General features: G+C 44.8%; 1 protein-coding gene across 1 annotated transcript; it reads right to left on the reverse strand.

Moving 5' to 3' along the window:
- Positions 1 to 4,775: 4,775 nt before the first annotated feature.
- LAYN (layilin) lies at positions 4,776 to 27,017 on the reverse strand. Its single transcript, XM_007464664.1, has 7 exons — positions 26,933 to 27,017; positions 23,692 to 23,989; positions 15,878 to 16,035; positions 10,802 to 10,834; positions 10,096 to 10,179; positions 6,950 to 7,049; positions 4,776 to 5,139 (listed from the first exon to the last, which is right to left on the reverse strand). The coding sequence occupies exons 1-7, from the start codon at positions 27,015 to 27,017 to the stop codon at positions 4,776 to 4,778; spliced, it is 1,122 nt and encodes a 373-aa protein (XP_007464726.1).
- Positions 27,018 to 27,360: the final 343 nt, after the last annotated feature.

Raw genomic sequence — 27,360 nt, forward strand, 5'->3', positions numbered from 1 at the left:
ATGGTTGTTAGTATTTGCCTTATGTATTGAGGTGCTCCTATGTTGGGGGCATAAGTATTTACAATTGTTATATCTTCTTCTTGGATCGATCCCTTAATCATTATGTAGTGTCCTTCTTTGTCTCTTCTGATAGTCCTTATTTTAAAGTCTATTTTGTCTGATATGAGAATTGCTACTCCAGCTTTCTTTTGGTTTCCATTTGCATGGAATATCTTTTTCCATCCCCTTACTTTCAGTCTGTATGTGTCTCTAGGTCTGAAGTGGGTCTCTTGTAGACAGCATATATATGGGTCTTGTTTTTGTATCCATTCAGCCAATCTGTGTCTTTTGGTGGGAGCATTTAGTCCATTTACATTTAAGGTAATTATCGATATGTATGTTCCTATTCCCATTTTCTAAATTGTTTTGGGTTCGTTATTATAGGACTTTTCCTTCTCTTGTGTTTTTGTCTAGAGCAGTTCCTTTAGCATTTGTTGTAAAGCTGGTTTGGTGGTGCTGAACTCTCTCAGCTTTTGCTTGTCTGTAAAGGTTTTAATTTCTCCATCAAATCTGAATGAGATCCTTGCTGGGTAGAGTAATCTTGGTTGCAGGTTTTTCTCCTTCATCACTTTCAGTATGTCCTGCCACTCCCTTCTGGCTTGTAGAGTTTCTGCTGAGAGATCAGCTGTTAACCTTATGGGGATTCCCTTGTGTGTTATTTGTTGTTTTTCCCTTGCTGCTTTTAATATGCTTTCTTTGTATTTAGTTTTTGACAGTTTGATTAATATGTGTCTTGGCGTATTTCTCCTTGAATTTATCCTGTATGGGACTCTCTGTGCTTCCTGGACTTGATTAACGATTTCCTTTCCCATATTAGGGAAGTTTTCAACTATAATCTCTTCAAATATTTTCTCAGTCCCTTTCTTTTTCTCTTCTTCTTCTGGAACCCCTATAATTCGAATGTTGGTGCGTTTAATGTTGTCCCAGAGGTCTCTGAGACTGTCCTCAGTTCTTTTCATTCTTTTTTCTTTATTCTGCTCTGCAGTAGTTATTTCCACTATTTTATCTTCCAGGTCACTTATCCGTTCTTCTGCCTCATTTATTCTGCTATTGATCCCATCTAGAGTATTTTTCATTTCATTTATTGTGTTGTTCATCATTGTCTGTTTCATCTTTATTTCTTCTAGGTCCTTGTTAACTGCTTCTTGCATTTTGTCCATTCTATTTCCAAGATTTTGGATCATCTTTACTATCATTATTCTGAACTCTTTTTCAGGTAGACTGCCTATTTCCTCTTCATTTGTTAGGTCTGGTGGGTTTTTATCTTGCTCCTTCATCTGCTGTGTGTTTTTCTGTCTTCTCATTTTGCTTATCTTACTGTGATTGGGTTCACCTTTTTGCAGGCTGCAAGTTCGTAGCTCCCGTTGTTTTTGATGTCTGTCTCCAGTGGCTAAGGTTGGTTCAGTGGGTTGTGTAGGCTTCCTGGTGGAGGGGACTAGTGCCTGTGTTGTGGTGTATGAGGCTAGATCTTGTCTCTCTAGTGGGCAGGTCCACGTCTGGTGGTGTGTTTTGGGGTGTCTGTGGACTTATTATGATTTTAGGCAGCCTCTCTGCTAGTGGGTGGGGTTGTGTTCCTGTTTTGCTATATGGTTGGCATAGGTTGTCCAGCACTGTAGCTTGCTGGTCGTTGAGTGAAGCTGGGTGCTGGTGTTGAGATGGAGATCTCTGGGAGATTTTCGCCGTTTGATATTATGTGGGGCTGGGAGGTCTCTTCTTGACGAGTGTTCTGAAGTTGGCTCTCCCACCTCAGAGGCAGAGTCCTGACTCCTGGCTGGAGCAGCAAGAGCCTTTCATCCACTCGGCTTTTGGGAGGTCTGAGGTCTTCTGCCAGCGTTCAGTAGGTGTTCTGTAGGAGTTGTTCCACATGTAGATGTATTTCTGGTGTATTTGTGGGGAGGAAGGTGATCTCCGCGTCTTACTCCTCCGCCATCTTTCCACTGCCCCCACACTGATATTTCTAATTTCAATCTAATATAGTGGAGCCCACTCCAATTTTCTCTTTTTTCGTATCTGCAACTCCCTTCTCTGACGGCGTGAAGCCTGGCGCTTCTTACCCTTAGCATGCTTACTTGTTTCATCAACGCCACTGTGCAGCCCATCTCCCATCATAGCTGCTGCCCCTCGGCATGTGTGGATGGCCTCCTCACTCACTTGGGCCACACCCGAACCAGACTTTGGCTCTGCATGGACATCTTCCTCATCCTGCTCTGCCGTGACACTCTGATCTAAGCCACCAAGTTCCCCCATGTCCCCAGACATGGACGCTACCTTCCTCTGACTTACCTAATGGCTTCAGGACCCAAGGGTTAAAGAACAGGAAAGAAGGGAAGGGAAGGGAAAGGGGAGGGAGACTAGAAAGAGCTGCACACAATTAAAAAAAAAACAAAAACTGATTACAGCAAATTCTCTTTCACTCACTTGTGTTCCGATGTGGCTTCATTCCCTACTAGAATGTAAACTCCATGGATGGAGCCTGTGTCTGTCTTATTTACCATTATATGCCTAGACCTTAGCGTATTTCCTGACACAAAGTACGTATGTGAAAACTTTTTGAATGAATGAATGAATGTATAACAGGAGAAAAAAAGAAGAGCTTTATAAATACCATGTTGGGAAATGTACATAACCTACAATCCCACTTGTCTAAGCCTTAGCCTGACATCTGGCTGTGTCACATCTGGCACAGTGTGTGGCAGGCACATAGTAGGTATTCAAGAAATTATTTTTAAATGGATAGATCCAAGGAATTATCTGATACATTCATTTCATCTATTGTGTGTCACAGTGAAAAAAAAAAAAGCTGGAAACTATGGTTTTAAATGATGAATGAGGTTAACTAAATTTTCAAACGATACCAGGACGGGTAAGCTCAATGTTCAGTTTGAACATAATGCTTCACATTTAACAACTGCTTGTTAAACTGGTGAAGTGTAATTATCAGAGATAGAAATGGAGTTGGCTAAATTCAAGCTAAGAAATCTGAGGAGGAAAAAAGAAATTGAATCATGTAAATACAGGGTAAGACTGGCTGTGTACAAACACAGAATAAGAGATCCGTGGGTCCCAGCGGAGAGATGATACTAATGACAAAAGGAAGATGCAGAGGGTTAGCTCTGATTATAGCCTTAAGAATGGGTCCTCATTTTAAGTTTTAGTGACATAATTAAGTTGTTAACTAGCTTCTGTTTACTTGTTACTAATGCTTCCTTCTTCCCAGGCAGTAGGAGTGCTTTTCAAACTAAAATAACTCAATATCCTCCCGCCATCCAGGTGGAGTGTGAAAATCGGGTCCTACAAACTTTTAAGCTGAAATATGCAGGTGATTTTACATCACTCTGAAAGAGGAACTGTTAATCCATCCAACGAGTATTGATGGTTTTCGCTACGCAAGGCACTGTCTTGGGTGCAGAAGGTACACGGGTGGCAGGGCAGATTGGATCCCTACTTTCATGGAGCTTGCAGCCTAGTAGGGGCCAGAGCGTAAGGGAACAGGGGCGGATAAAGGCACAGATCACAGAGCCAGGAAGTCTGATGCAAAATGGGAACTTCAGTGTTCTGGACAATGAATCAGTCCTTCAGACTATATGGTCACTCTTTTTGCTTGAAATATTGTTAACGCCACAGAACACACTTCCCTGGAGCAGGCATAAATGATGTTTTTGTTATCCCCCCTGCTCCCTGCCTTGGTAAGGCAGGTAATTGGCATTGCTTAGAATCCACTACATTTGATGATACTGCTCCGACCCAGACGAGGTTACTCTGTCTAGATTGGGGCTCCATGTGTCAGGCAAAGTTACAAACTATTCAAAAACAAGACTTATGAGGAATGGTTAAAATAATAAGATTATTAAGCTGATAGAGGGATGTTGTTGGTGATTTAATGACCTTCAGAACTTTGTCTGGTAAATGACTGATGTTAGGTGACTTTTCTCTGCATTTGAGTCCAAAAGTTTTTGAAATAGTCAGATTCCGAAAACAAAAAGGTAAAATAATTAGCATTATTACTAATGCTATGTTGATGCTGCAGTAAAACAAACACACAAACAGAACACCGTGCAGTAACAGGGCTGGGAACACAAATAAGCCGAGAAGCCTAGATTCAAACTTCATTTTCAGTTTCTAAAGTGCTTCCAAGTTAGATATTTCCAAGTTTGGATGTCAGGAAAAAGAAAAAACGGCCCCCAGAGGCCACATGTAGAAGAAGGGCTGTAGACACAGACTGACTAACATTCTGTTTCCTGCTTTTTATTTGATTTGATTCTTTGAAAAAAATAGGTATAAGAATTGCTGTTGCGCAGCCCAGCTCGAGGCTGGCATAGGCGGGCTTTGAAAAGATTCTGTACTTTCTGTCTCTTTGTGATGATGTTTGCTGCTGTACAGAGCAAGAGAAACAGAACCTAGAGGCTGGTTTCCCAAGCTCCACAGCAACTCCCCCCTACCCCGCTCCCCCGCCAGTGAAAGCATGGTCCCTTGAAAGTCAGTTGTAACAATCAGTTGTTTATTTTCTATTATGTGCCAGACGCTGGACAAGGTGCTTTCTCAGAAGTTCCAGCCAGGTGAGGGACTGGGATAAGGGATATAGCCCAAACTGTGGATCCAACAGGGGCTCTCATGCTCACCCCCAGGACCTGATCTGAGCACTTTCACAGACCTTCTGAGTGTTTTCCTTACAGAAAATAGACTTTTGCTTCTCTCTTCTTTCCCATTGTTGTCAGTTCAGGGTTCATTCGTGCATCCTAATAACCATATATTTCATTTTCCACCCACTCGGCCTCCTTGCTCCTTCCCACTCGGTCTGGGGAGAACTCATAAACGTCATTGGTCACGAAGCCACTCTCCATGCTCACCAGCGTCACGAATCCGCTTTCGGATGGGTTCATGGCCACATTGTCATAGTCACAGGACATGGTGTCAGGAGTGGCCTCTCGCGAGCGCGCTCGGAATGAGATGTTCTTCAGGTCCGGCCGGGTCGCGGCTAGATCAGCTTCGCTCTGCTTTCGTATGACATTGTAAACCTCCAGGTCCGGGCTGTTCCCCGGCTGAGGAGTGGGCCAGGTGGGGTGCTGCTCCTTCGTGCTGGGGCCTGGCTGCCCCCGTTGCCTAGGAGTAAAGAGAACCAGGGCTCAGTGGACAAGGGGACTGAGAACATCCCGGTGCCCCTGTGCAGGCAGGAGGGGGTCATTCTGGGCAGTCACTACACTGCACTTCTCACCTGCCTCAACCTACAGGTCAAGGTTTCAGGTGGGGTGGGAATAAAAGAGGAAAGTGTTGTTATGTATCTATCACTCACTGCTGCCAGAGCACAGAATGGAGGTGATGACTCTGGGATCCCCAGAGCCTCCAGAGGGTCCATGGATGGAACTGCATGGGGAAAATACCACATTAAAAAAAAATCCATCTTTAAGTGAAACTGAGCTTGTCCTTCAGTTTTGAATGTGGGCAGTTAAACTGAGTCGTAACAGCTTTTTTTGTTTTTGTTTTTGTTTCTGCTTTTTTCTTTTTGGCTGCACCACTCGGCTTGTGGGATCTTAGTTCCCCCACCAGGGATCGAACCTGGCCCTCAGCAGTGAAAGCACAGAGTCCTAACCACTGGACCGCCAGGGAATTCCCACTAGTAATATCTTGACTTGTTCACCAACAGAAATCATAGATATTTTCATATCACATCACAGTTATGACTTAAGATGTCTTAAAATATTTTATGCTCATCTCTACTTCAGTATTATGATACTTATACTCACCACTAAATAAAGAAGCATTAATAAAGGAGCGCGTGTATTATTGTTTCACATTAGTTTTTGGAAATATTTTGCTAAACTGTAAAACAGCATTATTCCTTCCCTTGTAATCCACTGTAATTTATTTTATGCATTTAAAAATATTGTTCTGGGAAGTGATCCATAGGCTTCACCACACTCTTACAGGGGTCTGTGGCACAAAAATGGTTAAAACCCCGAGATAGACTCCAGCTTCAAAGCCACAATCCCACATTGTGGTGAGGTGCTAAATAGATAGGTAAGGGAGGGAAATCAACACCCAACCACAGAGTAAGCAGTTAGAAAATATATTTTCAAGTTTTTGAACTGAACTCTATTTTTAGGTTAAAAGGAATTAACTAATGAAAATGATCATAGTAAGAGATAACATTTTTGAGTGCTTACTATATACTCATTCTGCATATATTAACTGCTTTAATTCTTCTAATAATCCTATAAGGAAGTTATTATTAAATGAAGCAGGATCTTCATTGGAATCTTACTAGTTTATCTTAAATTGGTCATCAAAGGGAGTCAAGTCTTAAACTGCACCTTTGCTTTCCTTCTTCTATGTAGACCATGATGATGGGGAATAAAAAGGCAGCTGAGAAGACCTCTGGTTACCTCAACAATGGTGGCACATGATCCATTAACAGAGGTGCTTTAGGCTTAGTGCAGCTATTTTGTAGCAATGTACACTTGTGAATTCAATTAAAAGTCAATTAAAAGGATTTGGCTATTTCATTTTGAATTAAGTGGTTTAGTTTCAGTGGTTTGCCAGGCTTTGGAACAGTCGTTTTCAAAGGGCTCACTATTCATTCCTTCACTCACCCAACAAGCATTCCTGGAGTGAGTGCATACATGCATGAGAGCACTTTGCTGAGTGATGTGTGGATGCACAGATGAATAACACAGTCTCACCCCTCAAGTCGTTTAAAATCTTCCACACACACAAAAATTAAAGAATGTAAGATCACTCTCTTAATCACAGCTAAGCACAATGCTTAGTACTTCTGAGTGCCCTGAGCCCATCAGAAAATTTACTCTCAAATCTGTAGAAGTGATTCTCTTGGAGCTGCCGTGGCTTTTAATGAAGTCCAAATCTTGAAGAGTTCAGAAAACACAAAGGTTTACATGATGAAGGTTTTACTTGCCTCCTTCTACAGATCCAAACCCAACATACACCTGTGGTGACCACAAAGAAGAGAAGGGGGACGCTGGGGATTAGGATGTAGGCAAGATTCAAGGCAGCTTCTGAAAAGAAAAGCACACGTTATCAGCACTGGTGGTGTTTCTGTGTGCTTCAAAACAGGCTTAAAAAAGCATAATCAACACAGAGCATTCCAAGGAGCGCATTCTGGAAGGAAACAGATATAGTTACCCAGACAGCAAAGTCTTCCAGTTTCAATAAATGAGGCTTTTCTACCTGTCCTATTATCTGAAGTAACAGAGAGAAAAGAAGTTTACATTCTTGGGTTTCTTGCAAAATATAAGATGGGCAGTTTTGTTAATTAAAAATTTTTTTCAGACAAAAGAGATTATCTCTTTTCTCGTTCTTCCTCTTTGTTAACAAAGATGAGGCTGCTTGGGGGTGCTGATGTCTTTGACTCTAAGGACAGAAACAGCAGTTTCCAAGGTGGGATCGGGGAGAGGGAGGAAAAAAGAAGCAAGCCAGAAGTCTCGGTGTTATTGCCAGGAATGAGAAGGTCACGTGTAACACATGAATCAGACTGTAGAGCCTTACTGATGTTTCTGACTGCTAACTGGATCCAGCTGGGCCCATGAGCAGCGACTGTGGAGGGCACTTAGAGATCTACCATCCTTACCTTTCCTAAGACTTAAGTCTTAGAACCAGAGAATTTTCCCTCGAGGGGCTTTGGGAGGAATCAATGATTGGGGACTGATCCCTTTCCTACTCCTACTGGTTAAGATTCTCAACCATCCAGAGGCTGTGGCTTTGTTTTTCTGTGAAAACCTGACAACCACCAAAAAAACCCTCAAAGCAAAACCTACTTTAAATACCACCGTAGTAACAATGAGCAATAAAAATGCCACCTACCACTGCACAGCACTTTGGATTTTTTAAAAAGCATTTTCACACATTACATCTGTTGTATAATAAAGCATTTGACTGGGCTTTGTCCCTGGTACCTGGGCAGGAGGCTCTAAATCTTTGGAATTTCTCAGAAATAGGAGTAACTTCCTTATTCATGAGCCCTTCAGACCAGATCAGAGTTTATACTGACAGAGATGTCTCAGGATGGGGGCTGGTGGGGCCTAGGGGGTGAGTTCAATTACACGGCCAATGATCAAATCAACTGTGCTACGTAATGAGACCTTAAGAAAATCTCTGCACACCAGAGCGCGGTGGAGCCTTCTGGCTGGTGAACACAGTTGATTTGCCAGGAAGGTGATTACCCATCCTGGTTCCACAGGGAGAGGACACACAGAGTCCCCATTCGAGACCCTCCCAGACCTTACTGTATGTGTTTCACCTGGCTGCTTCTGATTTGTAACCTTTATAATAAAACATAGTCATAGGTATGGTGTTTTCCTGAGTTCTGTAAGTTGTTCTAATGAATTATTGAACGTGATGGGGCACTCCCTGGAATTGTAGCCAGTTGATTAGAAGTGTGGGTGGACTGGGGACCCCTGAACTTGTGGCTGATATCTGAAGTGAGGGCAGTCTTGCTGGGGACTGAGCCCTTAACCTGTAGGGTCTGTGCTAACATGGGGTGGCTAGTGTCACAACTAAATTGCAGTACTGCACTATCCTGTTTCATTTTATGGACACAGAAATGCTCTCAGGTAGGTGAGAAAAATGTTATTACTTCTATTATGCAAATAACTAAACTGAAAATTTAAGTGTTTTTAAAAAAATTGCCCAATGACAAAAACTCAGATCTCTTTTTTGTCTTAATTGAAATATAGTTGACATATAATATTATGTTAGTTTCAGATGTAGTCTATATATATATATATATATATTTAGAGGAAGCTCTGAGGACACAATAATCATTTGCAGACATCCAGCTGTGGGTCAGTTCTCTGGGGGTAGAGAGCACCACCAGAAGGTTCTGTGCCCCTCTCTGGAGATATAAACCCCTGAAGGCACTTTGAGTGAGCATAGTGATGTGTTTACAGCATTGCGGGGGGGGGCGGGGGGGGCAGCAGCTGAGATGCAGAGCACAGGTTGGTTCTTCCATAGATAGTGAGGTCTGGGGGAGGCTGGGTCTCGAGACAGGGGACTGGCAGGGTCTGGCTAACAGGGCCTAGGGCCCTCAGCCTCTCAGGAGAAGAGGTCATCAGTGTTTGGGGCAGGAGGGCTGCCCTGGGGGGTGGTGTGTGTGGCTGGGCAGCCCTGGGGAGGGCTGGTGAGGTCCTAGCCACCCCAGCCCAGTAAGGAGTGCCTGCCCAAGAGGAGTGGGTGGGTGAGGGGGGGCAGAGAAATGACAGGAGCCTGCCGGCATACTGCACAACACCTCAAGGCTTTTCTCTGCCGGGCAGGCTCCTGGGCCAAGACCCAGGTGATGGCCTGCTTTGCGCCCTCCACAACATGCAGGGCACTTGGGGAAGAGGCCCCCAGCAATCTCACCAATGTCTCCCGTTGTGGAGCACAGGCTCCGGACGCGCAGGCTCAGCAGCCATGGCTCACGGGCCCAGCCGCTCCACGGCACGTGGGATCTTCCCGGACCGGGGCACGAACCCGCGTCCCCTGCATCGGCAGGCGGACTCTCAACCACTGTGCCACCAGGGAAGCCCTATTCTATATTGATTTGACATTTGCATACGTTATGAAATGATCACCATGATAAGGCTAGTAACCAGCCTTGATCTCCCTCTTGAAACTCCAGGTGAGAGTTGAGGTTGAAAGTCCATTAGCACGCCAATTTATCACTCCATTTTCTTTTATCTTTTATGTCCATTTCCTCTATTTGTCTCGTAAAGAAATATTAATCATGGCCTGGGTCTTTCTGCTCTTATTTCTCTACATCCATTCTCTAGTTCCCCTCCCCCCAAACAACTTCTGGGAGGTTCTCAAGCCTTGTCTGTCTTCATGCAGATTTTTTTTTACCTCCTGTCTTGTCTAATCGCCCCAATTGTCTTAGGATAGCTCCATTTGAGTATTTCACTGACAAAATCTAACATATAATGCAGTTTTTACAAAGTCATAAGTGCTCTGTCTGGTTCCATTTTTAAGTTGCTGTGGGAAAGAACAAAGTAGGGTATATAATCATGGGGAATTCATGATCAGGAGAGTCCTATTATCTATTTTTCTCTGGGAGAGTTCTGTACATACCTTTGCTTTCTTTCAGTGTTTCTGTGGCATCTTCTTTCTCTGTGTCTTCTGGAAGTATGGGCATTGCTGTCTCTGTTCCTTCACCTGGAGAGAGACACATGGACTTGAGAACCTTGAGAAAGGCATCAAAATCCAGATATTCTCTGAGGTCCTGCCAGCTCCAGGGTGGGATGCCAAAAAGCACCAGCATTGTGACCAGTGCCATTTATAAACCCAGGGAAGTAAAAGAATTGAATTTGCTGACCTAGAGGTTTACTTGTCTTTATCTTTCTGGTGAGACTTGCTGCCAAGAATCATGTATGGACACAACCAGCAGGCAGCTGACATCAAGGCCCATAAAGTACTGAAGTGCCAGGGGGAAGGGCCAACGACTCACTTCTAGGACCATAAATTATCAATTTGACTTGCTTCTTGGATCATTAGACTGGATTATTCCTTTCATATTGTCAGTAATGACAAGTAACATCCCAAACTGAATTTGCAACTATTACTTTTCAGATATTTGAGAGAAAGACAACGCTAGTGAGATTAATGAACTACTGGCCATGTCCGGTGTGGCATATACCTGTCCACAGGGTCAGGGTTAACACCACTGGTCTTTCTGCTGAATAATCTGGTTTAAAGAACACGTGGTTCTAAACCTATGAAAAGCTTCTAAACCTGTGAAACAGCCCAAATTAACTCAAATCTCAATTGACAGTCTTACCTCCAGGCCTTGTAGAAGGAGCTGTTGGTTTCTCTATAGCAGAAAGAAACAAGAATGAGAGTAATAAGTAAATTTCCATGCCATCTGAATGAAGTTGGCCAGAGCATGGCATCCATTTATTTGTTCATTCAGTTGTCCAACAAATTTCATTTAGTATTATCAGACACTAGAAACCAGGTTAGTAAGTCCAAAGAATCTCTTCTGCACAAAGGCTAGCCTTTCCCCAGCTTAACTTGGGCACTTTTTTCTTTTATAAAAAGTAAACTTTTTCATTTTAAAACTAAGAGTTTTAAATATGAGAATTTCCAAATATACGCAAAAGTGGAAAGATCAGTATAATGAACCCCTATGTACCATCACGCAGCTTTAACTCTTAGGAACATGTGGCTAATCTGGTTTCAACAATAATCCCCACTCCTCCCTGGCTACACCCAGGCCTGCACTGTTGTAAAGTAATCCAAGACATTTGATCAATTCCTATTGGGGATATTTTAGAGCAACAAACACTGATCTCCAAGCAGTGGAAGTGGCCCGGGACTAAGTAGACCATGGCCAGCCCCAAGGCAGAGCCTGGTGATCTAGAACACGAGTCATTTAAAATATTTCTAAGAGCCTCAGGATAGTCAGGCTGCACAGACAACCTACATCAGTGTTTTTACTTTTGGCTGAAAGTGTGTCATCCTTTTGTACTGGCGGTGACTCTACACTGATCGGATGCTCTGGGATCATAGCATCAGGGTCCATAAGGTCAAAATTTTAGAATTCACAGTCCTAAGGCCAGGATGTCAAAGCTATTCTGAAGTTTTATTCAGAAAGGAAACTTTTAATTGTGTGTGTGTGTGGAGATGATGCAAATCCATTTATTTATTAAAAATGTCTGCTATATGATAGAAACAGCATCATGATCTAAATGTTTTATTAAAAACAAACACAATTTATCCTGATAATAGCCTTATGAGGTAAGTGCTGTTCTGAATTTGCACGCAAGGAGACTCAGGTACACGGAGATTAAACACCTTGCTAAAATCTCGCAGCTAATAAGTAAGTGAACTGAGATTTTAATTAAAAAAATTCAAATGAAAAATTAAAATCACAAAGAGAAAACTCTGTGCTAGGTATTAGAGATACAATAGCAAGTGAAAAGTAGTCCCAGCCCTGTAAGGAACTTATATTCTACAGGATGGCAATAAAATATGGAAGTACAGGAGAATATTAACACATTAATTTTGTGATATATTGCAATACATCATATATTCAAAGACATTACATGGTGTAGTCATTTTCTTGTCCCTCCATAGTTCAATCCACTGGGCAAAACTGCAGTGAACATGGCAAATTAATGCAGCACTTCCATCAATTGCTGCAATGGTCTGTGACATATGGCCTCAGATGATTTGTCTCTGATTTCCACTGAATGCGTCTATGCCTTTAGCACACCCCAGGTGGAATCAAGTGATCAGATCTGGCTAGCATGCCACCTACTCTATGTGGTCATGTTGTCAAATCTAGTTTTAGATGCTATCTTGCAACCTGTCCCTTGCCCTCTGGTATAATGGGATGTTGTGCCATCCTGTTGCAACCATACTGGGTGACCTTCCCCTAGCCCATCAAGTGCAGGGATTAACTGGTCAAACATGTATATTTCCAGACCTCATGCCAACCATATAGTGAAGGGGACAAACTTGTAAACAGGCAGTTAAAGTACTGTGTGTGTGAGGTGTTATGATCCTCATGGGAGGAACACTTAACCTAGTTTTGAGGGGCCCTGGATGCTTCCCAGAGGAAGTAATTTTTTAAAACTTCCTATTTGGAAATAATTTCAGATTTATGGAAATTTGCAAGACTAGTACAAAGAATTCCCATGTATCCTTCACCAAAATGTTACCATTTTATCACGTTTCATTTATATAATTATTCTGTCTCTCTCTTTATATATATCCTATATATTTATATCTACAAGTCTATGTCTAAATCTGTATACACGCACATACATACACATATATATATTCACATACAGACGCATCCATAACTTTTTTCCTGATAATAAGTTGCAGCCATAGTTACCCTTTACTCTCTAAATACTTCAGTGTGTATTTAAGATGGGAGAGGGAGCAATACTCTAACATAACCATAGTATAGTTATCAAAACCAATAAATCAACATTGATATATATATAGTATTAACCAATAGACAGATCTTATTCAAATTCTGCAGATTGTTCTAATAACGCCCCTTATAGAAAATCACCATCGTCATCATCATCATTATCATCAAGGATCACCTACTGCACTTGGTTGTGATGAGAGAAGGTGATGTTTAACCTGAACCTGAAGGCTGAGAATGAGCTGACCGGGAAAGAGGGAAGGGTGTTCCAAGCACTGGAAACAGCAGTTAAGAGCTCTTGCGGAACTTGACAGGGGGCAGAGGGGACTGGGATCAGGGAGGAATAAGAGTGGTAAGAACTGGGGCTGGAGACAGGCAAGGGTCTGATCAAGCCAATTTTTTATGGCGTGCTGAGGTGTGTGAACTTATCCTGAGGAGGGGGGCCACGTAAAGGCAATGTGTTAGTCTTTCTCTGTGTGCCCACTTGTCTCTGCTGGATCTATTCTTGGTCCTTCTCTGTGTCCTGGGAGGCTGAACTCTATGGACTGTGTCTTGCGGCTCCCTTGTCCTTTGGCTCTTTTTTTTTTTTTGGCTGCGTTGGGTCTTCGCTGCTTCACGCGGGCTTTCTCTAGTTGCAGAGAGTGGGAGAGCGGGGGCTAATCTTCCTTGCGATGCGTGGGCTTCTCACTGCGGTGGCTTCTTTTGTTGCAGAGTATGGGCTCTAGGTATGCAGGCTTCAGTAGTTGCAGCACGCAGGCTCAGTAGTTGCGGTGTGCGGGCTTAGCTGCTCCACAGCATGTGGGATCTTCCCGGACCAGGAAAGACCTTCCCGGACCTTCTCAAACCCATGTCCCCTGCATTGGCAGGTGGATTCTTAACCACTGCGCCACCAGGAAAGTCCTGTCCTTTGGTTCTTGATTGGACTTAACCAGTAGGAGACAGAAGCAGGAGATTAGAGGGTAGGAGAAGAGAGGGGTCCTGGCAGTTATCCCCCAGGCCCCCTTTGCACGTCACTGTGGTTTGACAGTAGCTGCGTTCTCTGGTTACAGCTCCTGTTGGGCGGCTCCTCTTCCATGACTCCAAGCTTTCTCTGGAGTCCCTCCCCTTTGCTCCTTGAAACCTGGGGGTAGTAACAACTTCCCATTGTAGCTAATTCCTGGGCACTTCACCATCTCATGCTCTGTGCCCACACCTTGGCAAATATCATTTTATTATACTCTTCTCATTAAACCCTTTGAGTGTGCCACCTTTTTCCTGCCGGGACTCAGTCTAAATCAGGCAGTAGCAAAATTAATAAAGATTATGATTAAAAACAAAACCTAACTAGGTTCAAAGTCCAAAAATAAAAGGCTATGAAAACAAATGTCAAAATCTCACATTTCAGAAAATATTTAAGAAGTACAACATTTTAAATCATGGAGATAATAGGATGTGAGGAACAAAAGTGATGGGCAGCCAGTTTGTAACAAGTGCCTTGCTTTAATTGCTCTAAAAATGTGCCCTGCTAAGCCAGCCTAAGTCCTTGCAACCTCCCTGCCTGAGACAACTCTGTATGGTGGGGAAGGCCAGGTCTTTGGAGAGAATTCATCCGAAGGGGTGAAGAGGGAGGAAAAACAACTTTAGCAGCAAAAGCACAGTCAAATTCAGACAATTTAAAAATGACAGGATTGTTTAGTCCCTCAATAGATGTAACTAACAAGTCATTCTACTTCTGTCAGGAAAGGATGCAGAATTGGGGTCAAGCAGTTGGCTTCAGGGAGGTGAGAAACTTCCATAGCAGATCAAAAATCACTTCACGTTTAGATCGAAATCCAACATAATGGAGGAGTTTGGGAAACCTCAGCACAGTGAGACTACAGGCTTGTAGCCAATTCAAAACCCTTCACAGATTTAGAAGCAAATGCCAATTAAATTTGCAAGGCATGTATTTAGACGGTGCCCTACGGAGCAGGATGATGCCCTGCTCATCAAAGTGACTTCTATCTGCCCAGTGTCAGTAAAATTGGTGTATTTTATCATCTACCTCCTCTGGTCATTATTCTGTTTCCTTAAAGCCCCAGAAAATAATGTCACGTGGCTGGTAGAAGACTTGCAGGAACAATGGCCAGCTTCCTTTCATATTTCTTCTTTACAGTAAGTCCACTACATACGAACGAGTTCCGTTCGGAGAGCACATTTGTAAGTCCAACGACGTTAGCCTAGGTGCCCAACTAACACAATCGGCTATATAGTACTGTACTGTAATAGGCTTATAATACTTTTCGGACAAATGATACATAAAAAACAAACAGAAAACATAAAGAAAACATTTTAAATCTTACAGTACAGTACATTTTAAATCTTACAGTATAGTACAGTACCAGCTGCATCGCTACTGCTTTTACACTTGCTTCAGGACATCCTGGGCTTGAAATAAAGATACTGTACTACTGTACTCTATACAGTACTGTACAGTAAAGTACACAAAAGCACAACCACTTGTAGAGGATGCACGCATGTGACAATGTACGCCAGACACGTGAACTAACTTACGGGACTGGACATGCAAACGTAGGTTCGCATCTTTGAAAGTTCACAACTTGAAGGTTCGTATGTAGGGACTTACTGTATTCCAAGCTCTTACAGCATACAACCTCATATCTGGAAAGAATAAGAATTATAATTGTCCACTTGGAGGGCTTTTTGTTTCTTGAAGTTCTCATAATTCTTGCCTTATCATACATAAATTAGACCCTTTCATTTCTTCATCCTTTCTCTTAGCATCTAATACCCCTCTCTCGTGCTAGAATTACTCCTCAGTGAGGAAGTGTCACTACATCTCCCTTCACAAGAACTCCCAATGTTTAACACTGCTGGCATTTGCAACAAGCTTTCGCAGAGACCACGTGACAAATTCTTGGAACCAGCAGCTGCTTATGAAATGAGAGAGGAGGTTGAGAATTCAGCCATATAACTTGGGAGAGGATTCATTACCAGCGGAATATTTGCAGATGAAATTGTTCTTCATGGTGCATCGGTCGTCGTTCCACTGGAACATGTAGGGGCCCCCGATTCCGGCGGGTGCTGATGGCTGATGGTACATGACCACGCAGACCTCGCTGCCGCACGAAGGCTCATCCACATACCAGTTCCTGTAGGAAAGGGGTCAACAGTGGAGGCAACTGGAGAAGGATACCACAAGACTTCAAAGGCTTTGTTTTCCTATCAAGGTCCACTGAGCCAGGAACTTAAGAGACAGGGAGGAACTGAAGTGCTTCCAGTAAGTAGAACCACGCTTTCTAATACGGACATCACAATCAATCATCTGACATTTGCCTTTGCAGGGAGGGATATATTACCATATAATGTCTGCAAAGGAATTATGAGAAGAAGCAGCCAGCAGGGCAAGTCTGGATGATCTTCTTTCTTTTTTGCTTTTGGCTAACTGGGTTTTGTTTCTCTTTTTTTTTTAGAAATCAGATGCATTGAGAGAGGCATGGCTTATCTCATCCAGAGCTTGCCTTGCTTCCATCTCCCCATGCTTTTCAACAGCCATAGCTGCCTTCCTAGCTCTGAGGAGCGGATAGAAAATTCAAGCATCTGAGCAAGACTTTCCAGCATGTAGAGGCTTCAAAGCAAGAGACGGGGTGGGGGCAAAAGCGGGAGGCCCAAGTAGTCTTCTTCGGGTTTTAAGTTGTTTCTACTTCATCAGGCCGACGAGCCCTTCTGTCAGCCTCTGCTGCCTGATTTCTTGTCTTTGCCTCCCTAGCTCCTGGACAGGGTGCACTAGCAGCCCCAATGGTACTTGAAATTAAATGATGCTGCCACCCAGTTGGATATGTGGGTGCCAGATTAAAGCCTTAGATTCCAACTGCTGCGAGCAGCCACCTCATGTGCTGACTCAGGGCTGGGCTTTGTAGTTCGCCTGGTTACTCACCTAAGCAGTTTCCTTCCGGGGCCCAGATCTGCCCTGATGCTCAGGCTATTTAGATGAGCCCTGCTGCTCTGCCTAGCTCTTGTCAGAGCTAAGAGACAGCTCTCTGTGTAGCACCCTCACATGGCTCTGCTTGAGTCTTGTGCTGCAGTTCACCGAAAGGAAAATCCTCTGCTGAATCCACTGGGTTGAATTCGCCTGGATGGTAGCTGAGCTTGCAAGTCTGCTTGGACACTGTCTGGAGAGCTGGGGATCCTGACTGGGGCTGGGCTCTGCACCTCATTAGTCACCTCCAGGCAATTTTCCAACCCTGTTGGCAGACCTCCTGCTTGTCTGTTCTCCTCTCCACTGGCCCTATGGCTTTATGTTATTTTATTTCACAGGTGATGGTATGGTTGGAATATTATGCCTGGCATCTAGTTACTGGACTTGAGCCAGGTTTCAGGCTTGGAACTCACTGCTAGAGGGAGGAAGGACCCTGCAACACCACAGTAGGTGCACGTGGCAATTTCCTCTATTCTCCCAAAGGGACTTATGGCCCTTTACTCAAGTAACCATACACTGGGGAAAGAGGAATACGCGAATATTACAAAGACTGCTGGACACAGAGTACAAGTTAACACTGATACCCAAAGACTTGAAGTGTCATTAAAACTACCCTTTTGAGTGGGAGCATATTGAGGCTAAGTATTAAATGGAGTTCTGGCCCAGGACTGAAGTAGGAGATAGATGGGCCCCTGGGCCGGACAGCTGGTGGTTGTCAAGTGGAATAAAATTGAAGCTTTGTTCTCACCCAGACACTCCAAGGACAAAGCTAGTGGCAGAAGCTGAGCTCTGCAGGAATAAAGAGATAAGATGACCACTCCTGAGGTCAAGGAAAACTTCTTTGTCTGCACATGCACAGAAAGGCTCCTTGACGGTCAAAAAGGGAGGGGGCGCCACCCCATAGTAAGTGTGGACATATCCCCACAGGCCTCTGTGGTGGAATCCATCTTAGCAAAAAGTTGCACATGCATATTAGGGAGGGTCCTAGGACTGGTCAGGTGTGAAAGAAGAAGAGAATTGGCCAAAGGTAAACAAAGACCCAGAAGGACTATCCTATATAAGGGATTCAAATCACCTCTTTACCGCGCTCCTCATTAGAGAGGACGCCTGAACCCTTTCTCTCCGAGTGTGTATTTCTGCCTTGCTTCTGTCTTAAATAAACAAACTGCTTCTCCGTGTGCTCTCCCACATGTTATGCTGTGTCTCTAATAATAAACTTTGTACCTGCTTTTATAGTTTTTGCCTCCTTGAGAAACGCATTTTCCAGTGGGGGTAACAGCTAGGGGAACTTTGCTTCTAGCCTCTAGCCCCTGGTGGACTAGTGGCTAGGATTCCTGGTTTTCATCCAGGCTACCCAGGTTCAATTCCTGGGCAGACAACTAAGATCTCTCTTCAGGACCACTCACTGCTTTCTCTCTGAGATCAGGACCAGCTCACAGTGGACCCATCCAGTGGCCATTCCCCAGTCCTAAAATATATGAATTGAAAACTTATGGGGTAAGAGCTATAATAGTGGAGAAGGTCAAGTGGAAGCCTCTGAAACTGCATTCTTCCCTATTCTCTCCAAGATAGTAAACAGAAAACAATATCTTATCCAGGCGAAGATGACAGAAAGTAGTGCCACCCCTAAAGACCTAGAGAATGCAAGGATGGTATTCCCTGTCATATCTCTATATAATTCACTAGTCTGCCTCCTGCAAAAACCAGGCAGATCCTGAAGGATGACACTGGAGTAGCACAGATTCAACCAACTAGAAGTCTCAATTGCACCTACTATGCCATTTGTGGTATCTTTGCTAGAGCTGCTTAACACGTCCTTGGGTACCTAATATGCAGATTTGGTGAGTACATTCTTTTTCACCTGTATCAGAAAGAGAATCAGAAAACAGTCTGCATTTATTTGGAATGGACATCAGTATACATTTATGGTCTTTCCTCAGGACTGTACTAATTTTCCTACCCTCTGTCATAATATGATGTGAAAAGAGACTGCCTGGATATCTTGCAAAAAATCACACTGGTCCACCATATTGCTGACATCACGCTAACTGAGACGGATGAGCAAGGACTGGAGGCCTTAGTAAGACTCAAGTGCTCCAAGGGTTGGAGGTAAACGCTATGAAGATTCAGGGGCCTGCTACTTCATGAAGCTGTGTAGGTGTTTAGTGATCTAGAGAATGCCAGAACACCCCTTTCAAATTAAAGGTCAAATTATTTCATCTCACAATAATTTGAAGCATCTTGCAATAATTTTAAGAAGGAAGCATAGCATGGGGTAGGTCTCTTTGGGTTCTAGAGGTGGCATACTTCACACCTGGGAATACTGCTCTGGCCTATATACCAGTTGACATGAAAGACAGGTGTCTCTGAGTGGGGTCCAGAGCAGAAAAGGACTCTGAAGCAGGACCAGGCTGTGACGGAAGCAGACTTCCCACTTGGGCCATATGATCCATCAGACCCTATTATTAGAGGTATCAGTGGTGAGAAAAATAATGCCATATAGAATCTGTACAAGCTCCAATGAGAGGATCACAGTGCAAACCCTTAAGATTCTACAGCAAGGCCATATCTTCTACAGATGAGAAAAAAATCACCTTCTGCAAAGCAACTCCTGGCTTGATACTAGGCAAGGAGCACCAAGAGAACATGCAATCCAACTTGCTCAATGTAAGAGAGACACTGTCAGACATACCTAGTCAAAAGATTAGGCAGGCCTGGAATCAACCCATTACAAGATGGAAGAGGTATAGTTAGGACTAGATGGCACTGTATGAACAGGTAGAGCAGACTTCCATGACATCTACCACTGTTGTACCAGAGCCTGTCCCTCAGCTTGCACCTATAGCTGCATAAAGGAATCCCTTACGAATAGCTGATAAAGGCAGCCTAAGCTTGGTTCATGGATAGGTCAGCCAAGCATGGGGGTAAAACTCCAAATGGGCAGCAGCTGTACTACAGTCCCACTCAGAGGTGGTTCTGAAAGATCAAGTGGTAAGGAAACATCCTCCCAATGGCCAGAGCTTAGCTGATATACCTAGTTAACCACTTAGTATAGAAAGAGAAGTTATTAGAGATTAGACTATATAAAAACTCAGGGGTAAAGGCAAAGAGCTTAGCCAGTGGATTAGGAGTCTAAAAGGATAAAGAGTGGAAGACTGGGGACAAGGAGCTCTTGGATAGAGTGATGTGAATAGACATATGGGAGTAGGTGTAAAGTATGAAAATCTATCATATGTTAAAGCCCACCAAAAAGCCTCTAGCATGGAAGAGGCACTACACAATCAGGGAGACAAAATGACTTAGCCAGTCGATGTCAGCCAGCCTGTTATCAGCTGCGCCAGCTCTGGTATAATAGATACATACTAGGGTAGCCATGGTGGCAGGGATGGAGGCCATGCATGGGCTCAACAGTAGCCGTTCCCACTCACCAAGGCTGATTTAGCTACTGCCCAACATCCAGTCTGCTGGGAACAGAGACCAGCCTAGAATCTGGTAGCAAGTTGACTACACTGGACTCCTTCCATCCTGAAAGGGGCAATGATTCATGTTGATAGGAACAGACATACAATCTGGGTATGGGTTTGCCTTTCTAGCCTCAAGGCCTTAGCACCACTATCCAAATGCTTACACAGTCTTTGATCTACCAGCACAGAATTCCAAATAAGATCTCATCAGACCAAAAAACCTAGTTTATTGCAAAGGAGATGTGGGAGTAGGCAGGGGATTTACTAGTCACATCACATATTCACCCATCCTGAAGCTGCCAGTTTGACAGAGTGATGGATGAACTTGTTGAAAACACAGCTGAAACACTAGCTTAGAGGCAATACTTTGTGAGGATGAGGCATCATCCTCCAAGACGCAGTGCACATTTTGAATCATTGACCTTTGTATCATCCTGTGTCATCCAAGAGTACTCTGGGGTCTGGGAGCCAAGGGATGTAGAAGAAAAGTTTGAAGCTAACAGAGGGTGGTTCATGAGGTTAAGGAAAAAAGGCCTCTCTATAACAGAAAAATGCGAGGTGAAGCAGTAAGTGCTGATGTAGAAGCTGAAGCAAGTTATCCAGGAGACCTAGCTAAGATAATTCATGAAGGTGGCTAAACTAAACAGCAGATTTTCAGTGTAGACAAAACAGCCTTATAATGGAAGATACCATCTAGGACTTTCGTAGCTAGAGAGGAGAAGTCAATGCTTGGCTTCAAAGCTTCAAAGAGCGGAATGACTCTTGTGTTAGAAACTAATGCAGCTGGTGACTTTAAGTTGAAGCCAGTTCTCATTGATCATTCCAAAAATCCTAGGACCCTTAAGAATTATGCTAAATCTACTCTGCCTTTGCTCTATAAATGGAACAACAAAGCCTGGATGGCTGCACAACTGTTTACAATATGATTTACTGAACATTTTGAGCCCACTGTTGAGACTTACTGTCAGAAGAAAAGATTCCTTTCCAAATATTACTGCTCCTTGACAATGCACCTTGTCACCCAAGAGCTCTGATGGAGATGTACAAGGAGATCAGTGTCATTTTCATGCCTGGTACCACAACATCCATTCTGCAGCCCATGGATAAAGAAGTAATTTTGACTTTCAGGTCTTATTCTTTAAGAAATACATTTTGTAAAGCTATAGCTTATGAAAGGAGGAGTAGCTCTGCTTACCTTCACTGGTAGTACTTACTTGGGGAATTTGTGTTTCTTGTCTCTGCAATGCTGAGCTCTGTGGGTTTAGAGGTCCTGGTATATTCTGGGGGAATCCTTCCACCAGAAGATACAGCAAGAGTGTTATTGAACTATGAACAATGGCTGCCACTTGGACATCTGGGGATTCTTGTGTCCAGGAACCAGCAGGCAAGAAGAGGAGTCATTCTCTTTGCAGGACCCTAATCATGAGGTGAAGGTATCTAGGCTGTTACAGGCAGGGAAAGATATGCTTGACAGCCAGGTTATCTACTTGGGTACCTCTTGGTACTCAAGTTGTGTTGGTACACAAAAATGTGCCCAATTTTGATGGTAAATAGAAAAGTGAAATCACTCCAGCGTAAGCAATGCAAGTTGACTAGGCCTCACACTCTTCAGGGATGAGGGTCTGGGTCCTGCCACAAGGTAAGAGAGGCATTGAGGCTCCCCGAACAGAGGGTGAGGGGAATCTAGACTGCACAGAGGAGGAGGGAGGTCAAAAAATATCAGTCGTGGCGCTGGGACCAGCTGCAGTGGTGGGGAGTGTAGTTCCTCCTAAGCTTCCTCTCTTAAGTTTCTCCCAGGAGAGAGGCCCACGAGAATCTTGGAGGAACGACTCCCGGAACTCAGATGAAGGTGTGGATCTGAACAGCATAATGGGTGAACTTCATGCTGTCTTGAATGGAATAGGTAATAAAGATATATTCTAATCGTCATTCTTTTGATTGAAAATGAGTTTAAATGTTTTCCCCATATGACTGTTTACCAGTTAGATTTTCTATTTTGTGAACTGTTTGCTCAGGTCTTTTGCCCCTTTATCCTTTTGGGTTTTACTGACTTATATAAACTTTTAGAGCTTTTTGACTTATATTAACTCTTTATTGTAAAAATATCATAACTGTTAAATTTCTTACAACACTTTTCCAGTCTTATGCCTGCCTTTTAATTTTGATATTTTTTGACGTTCTTCCACGTCACTGCTTTTCTTAGGGAGGGACGATGGCAATGCCATGGTGCTGGGGGGCAGGTGTGTGAAGTGAGTCCAGTGTTGTGGGTTTAGAAGGGCCCTACAAACTGCAGGCTTCCTTAAGTCCCCTCTTGGTCAATCCAGAGAATTATATCTTGGCACTAATTTCTTGCCCATCATCATAATTTCCTGCAGTCTGGAGCCCTTCAGCCCCACAGGCCTTCAATCTCTCACTGGGTCAGCAATCCCACTCCTGGGCATACATCCAGAGAAAACCATAATTCGAAAAGACACATGCACCTCAATGTTCACTGCAGTACTATTTACAATAGCCAAGACATGGCAGCAACCTAAATGTCCATCAACAGAGTAAGGGATAAAAGATGTGGTACATATATACAATGGCATATTACTCATCCATAAAAAAGAACAAAATAATGCCATTTGAAACAACATGGATGGACCTAGAGATTGTCATACTGACTGAAGTAAGTCAGACAGAGAAAGACAAATATCATATGATATCACTTATATGTGGAATCTAAAAAAAGGGTATAAATGAACTTATTTACAAAACAGAAATAGAGTCACAGATGTAGAAAACAAACGTATGGTTACCAGGGTGTAAGGGGGCGGGGGGAGGGATAAACTGGGAGATTGGGATTGACATATACACACTAGTATATATAAAATAAATAACTGATAAAGACCTACTGTATAGCACAGGGAACTCTACTCAATACTCTGTAATGGCCTATATGGGAAAATAATCTAAAAAAGAGTGGATATATGTGTATGTATAACTGATTCACTTTGCTGCACACCTGAAAGTAACACAACATAGTAAATCAACTATACTCCAATAAAAATTAAAAAAAAAAAATCTCTCACTGGGGTTCTAGTCCAAAAGGCCAGGTAGCCAGAACGACTGACTTCAAGCATTGTGTGCCACTGAAGCTGTGGTTCTGGGCCACCCTCCTGGACAGAGCTCTCTGGGCCTAGGTTAAGGCTGATTTACCACCTTCACCCCACTGCTTTGGTCAGTGGCTCTGCCAGCACGGCTATCCCCTCAGGGCTCTGCCTGGCTGGGACTTCTCTTCCACACTGACTGGCACCGTGGATCCAGCCTGCCTCTTTTTGCAGCTACATCAAGTGAGTTAGCTGCTGTGAGTTCCACACACTTACCTAAATGTTGCTGTGCTGCCATCGATCCAGGCATAAAAGTCCTGGCAGGCTATGCCATTGCTTTGTTTCTCTTCACGCCTCCTAAGCCCAATCCAGAAATCACCATCAGAAGCCAGGAGGTTTTCAATGAATTTTTCTATCAGTCTCTGTTCATCTTCAGACTCGATGCTGACTAGCTGGCCCCCATCTCTCCTGCAGGCTGCTCTGGCTTCCTCAAAGTTCAGTCTTCGAGAAGCATCATGAAAGTAGATGACTTCATAACAAGGCTTCTGTGTTCCTCCCCGGCAGACTGGCTGACCTAGAGAAAAAAAGAAGACTACCTATTTTAGTGCCCCCAACATATACCACAGCAGGGATGCTTGGAGGCATCTGAATGAAGCTGCGGGAATTCTGATTACTCATCAGTGGTTTGTTTTAGTGTCATTAAGCTCTCAGAGCAAATTAATACTCCTTCCAGTGTGGAGACACAGTGATTTAGACTCCATGTTTTCTTTGTTCCATTACAGATTATTGAAAAGCAGACATTTAAAATTAACCTTTAAAAGAGGGGTAGATGAAGATTTATGGTTTCATTTAAAGGCAAACAAATAACACTTTCATGCCATTAGGGAGTCGCAGGAGACTAAGTGTGGCTTAAAGTGAGTTATCTCTGTTTGGGGGTTCCTTCAGGTAAGAGAGGCATTCTGAAGTCAGGCGTGGGTTCCTCTACCCTGGAATCCTCTGCGTATGTATCAATAGCAGGACTGAATATTCACCCAGTCTATGGTATAAGCAGAAGATAAAAGCATCAGATCCATGGGGTTTTCTGCTACTGGTCTTGCCTAAAGTCAACAGCTAAGGTTCAGTGAACTCTTACTATGTGTCATGTACTATGCTAAGGGCTTTTGCATTTACATACATACCTTATCTCATTGAACACTCATAGTAATCCACTGTTGTAGATATTGTTTATGTCCATTTTACAGATGAGAAAACTGAGGCTCACAGAAATTAGTCTGGCTAAGGCCACATATGCTATCAGTAGCATGACTTGAGTCAGAACCCAGATCTAATTACAAAGTCACAGTCACAACCACTGAACTCTGCTCCCCACGCCACCACAGGCTCAGGTTGCACTGGGAGCCCATGTAATATGTCTCATATGACTGACACCTGAAGGGCTGAAGACTATCGAGGACAAATGGATGGGATTCTACTGATAAAAAATCGTTCACCAGTACACACCACCCTGGCTTGTGTCTGGGTGCCTAAAGCCGAGCTGCACCCAAAACATTAGCCTCATCGCTCCTTCGTTAAGTCGGTATGTATCGCATGTATGCTCATGCCTGGCACTGTGCTAGGTGCCGGGAATACAGAAACACTTGCCGCTTCCTAACTCGCAGGAACACACAGCGTGTTTCTGGATCCAGATGTACAGTGAAAACCAGATTTCAACAAGGGGAATCCCTTGCAATGCAGAGCCAGTTTGTGGGCTGTGGGTGTGAATTACTGCCACAGAGCGAGGAATAAAGGATTTTGGTCTGGGAACCTCTTCCCAGCTCTCATAGAATGTTCTCATTTTCCTAATTTGTTTTGCAACTGTGCACAGAGCCAGATAGCATTAGTTATTCTCCAAATTGTCCAGAATACAGAGCAAAAGGCCACAGGCAGTTAACTGCATTTTCAGTGCTTAAATGGGAACAGAGCACATACAGATAATATGGAAAGCTCCTGTGAATTCTTATTTTCAGTTTCTTCTTTCATCGCCTTTGTAAAAAATTTTCAATAAACAAGTTGCAAAAGTTTTGCATCTTCTCCCTTTCTCTGTCACTTTTCTCCTTTTGTTGAATAGAGAAACTCTAACAGGACTGCTCCATCAGCAAATTAGAAGGCCTCAAAAGTGGGACATTCTCGCTAAGGAGGTGTTCCAGAGAGACTAGGGACCACTGGCCAGAGAGGCTGTGGCTGGGATGCTCCCTGGGGAGAAGGCTGGGTCAGCTCAGCTTTATGAGTCCTTAAAAGTGGCTCCAAATGAGGCAGCAGAGGAAAAACAAATGAGCCCCAGGCACCCCCAAGGTGGAGTTGAATTTACTGGCAGTCCCCACTTTTCCATCGTTGGATTATCAAGGGAAAACATAAGACCTTAAACGAGTTTCCTGTATGGCCCAGCCTGGCCACACATCCCAAGTCAGCCAGTGAGTGCCAGAGGGAGCCAGAGCTGGAAGAAGGCCCAGGGTGCATCTGGTCCCCCTGCCTTCAGGAAGTGTTTATCTCCTCTCATTTGCAGGAAGGGGAAGGGCGGCCACCGAGGACAGAGCCCGTGCAGCCGTCACCCAAACAGCTGAATTCGGTTACCCTCCCATTTTGCCACCCTGCACCCCACCCCATCCTGAAACCAACTTTAGATTCCTTCAATCAGCTTCGGAAGCACCGATAACGGAGGGGAGGTTTTCATTCTCCTCCATCCCTCTTGGCCAATCTGTTGCCTGCGAAGGAAACCTGAGAAAGGGGAACGGACATTCCCTCCGCCCCCCACCCCAACCCCGCCCCGCCTCGACATGCAGAACAAATGGAAGAGGCAAGGAGCCAGAGCACTGTACCTCCTCTGAGGTCCAAGTCCGAGGCTGCAGTGACACGACAGGAGGAAGGAAGCAGAGAGAGTCATTCCCCGGAGTCAGGCGGGGCTTGCCCCGCGCTAACTAGGCTTCTTTCCCGATCTCTAAGCGCTCTTATTCCAGGCGCTGGATCCTGCCATCCTCTCCCCCGAGAAGAGACCAGGAGTAACGGGCTGGGGTTCCCACGGCACAGCCGATCCAGAATCCCTACTGTACGCACCGTCTCCCGGGACAGGAGACCTCCCTGGTGGGCAGGACAAGCCCTGCGTGGGGGTCCCGGGGACTACTGCGCCGCTCTCAGTGGAGCGGACCGAGGGGGCGCCTACTGGGGCAGTTTGCTCACTGCCCCATCTAGCCTACGTCTCTCGGTATTATGGCAGCCCTGGGCGGGGAACGGACTTCGCGCGGTCCAGGACACGCAGGGAACCGGCGCTAGGCTCAGCAGCCGGGCGATTGCCCCTCTAGAAGTAGGGGGCGACGCAGGGCTAAGTCCACTGGTGGGGCGGGGGCGCCACCCCTCCACTCACTCCGCGGAGCCAGAGAAGAGGCACCGTGGCCCTGAGGACGGTCAGCCTTAGGTGGGGTGCAGTGGGTGCCGCAGCCCAGCTCCCGGGAACCAGCTCCCGCCCCAGCGCGCGCGCACTCACCGCTTAGCAGGCGACCCGTCGCGCCCCGGAGCCCCGCCAGCAGCACTGCCAGCAGCACGGCCTGCAGCGCCGCTCCCGGCTGCATGGCCCGGCTCGGGTGCGCCTTCGGACGCCGGGGCGCTAAGGCGGTGGAGCGGGAAGACCGGCAGCGGCGTGCTCCGCAACTTCAACGGCGGGCGGCAGCAGCATCTCCAGAGGACCGACAGACCCGGCGCCCGGAGGAGGCGGGGAGGGCGCGGAGCCAGTCCGTCGCCCCTCCGCCCTCTGGGACGTCACTGCGGAGAGGGCAGCCCCGCCGGCTGGCCCGCCCCCTCCAGGGCCTCCTCCGCGCGCTCGGCGCCAGACACCCCGCCCGCCCGAGGGGAGCGAGCAGAGGAGGGGAGCCGGCTGCCCACCCCAATCTGAGCTTCCCATGGAAATCCTGAGTT

This window comes from Lipotes vexillifer, unplaced genomic scaffold (genome assembly GCF_000442215.2).
Source record: "Lipotes vexillifer unplaced genomic scaffold, Lipotes_vexillifer_v1.1 scaffold785, whole genome shotgun sequence".
In the NCBI taxonomy this organism is placed as follows: domain Eukaryota; kingdom Metazoa; phylum Chordata; class Mammalia; order Artiodactyla; family Lipotidae; genus Lipotes; species Lipotes vexillifer.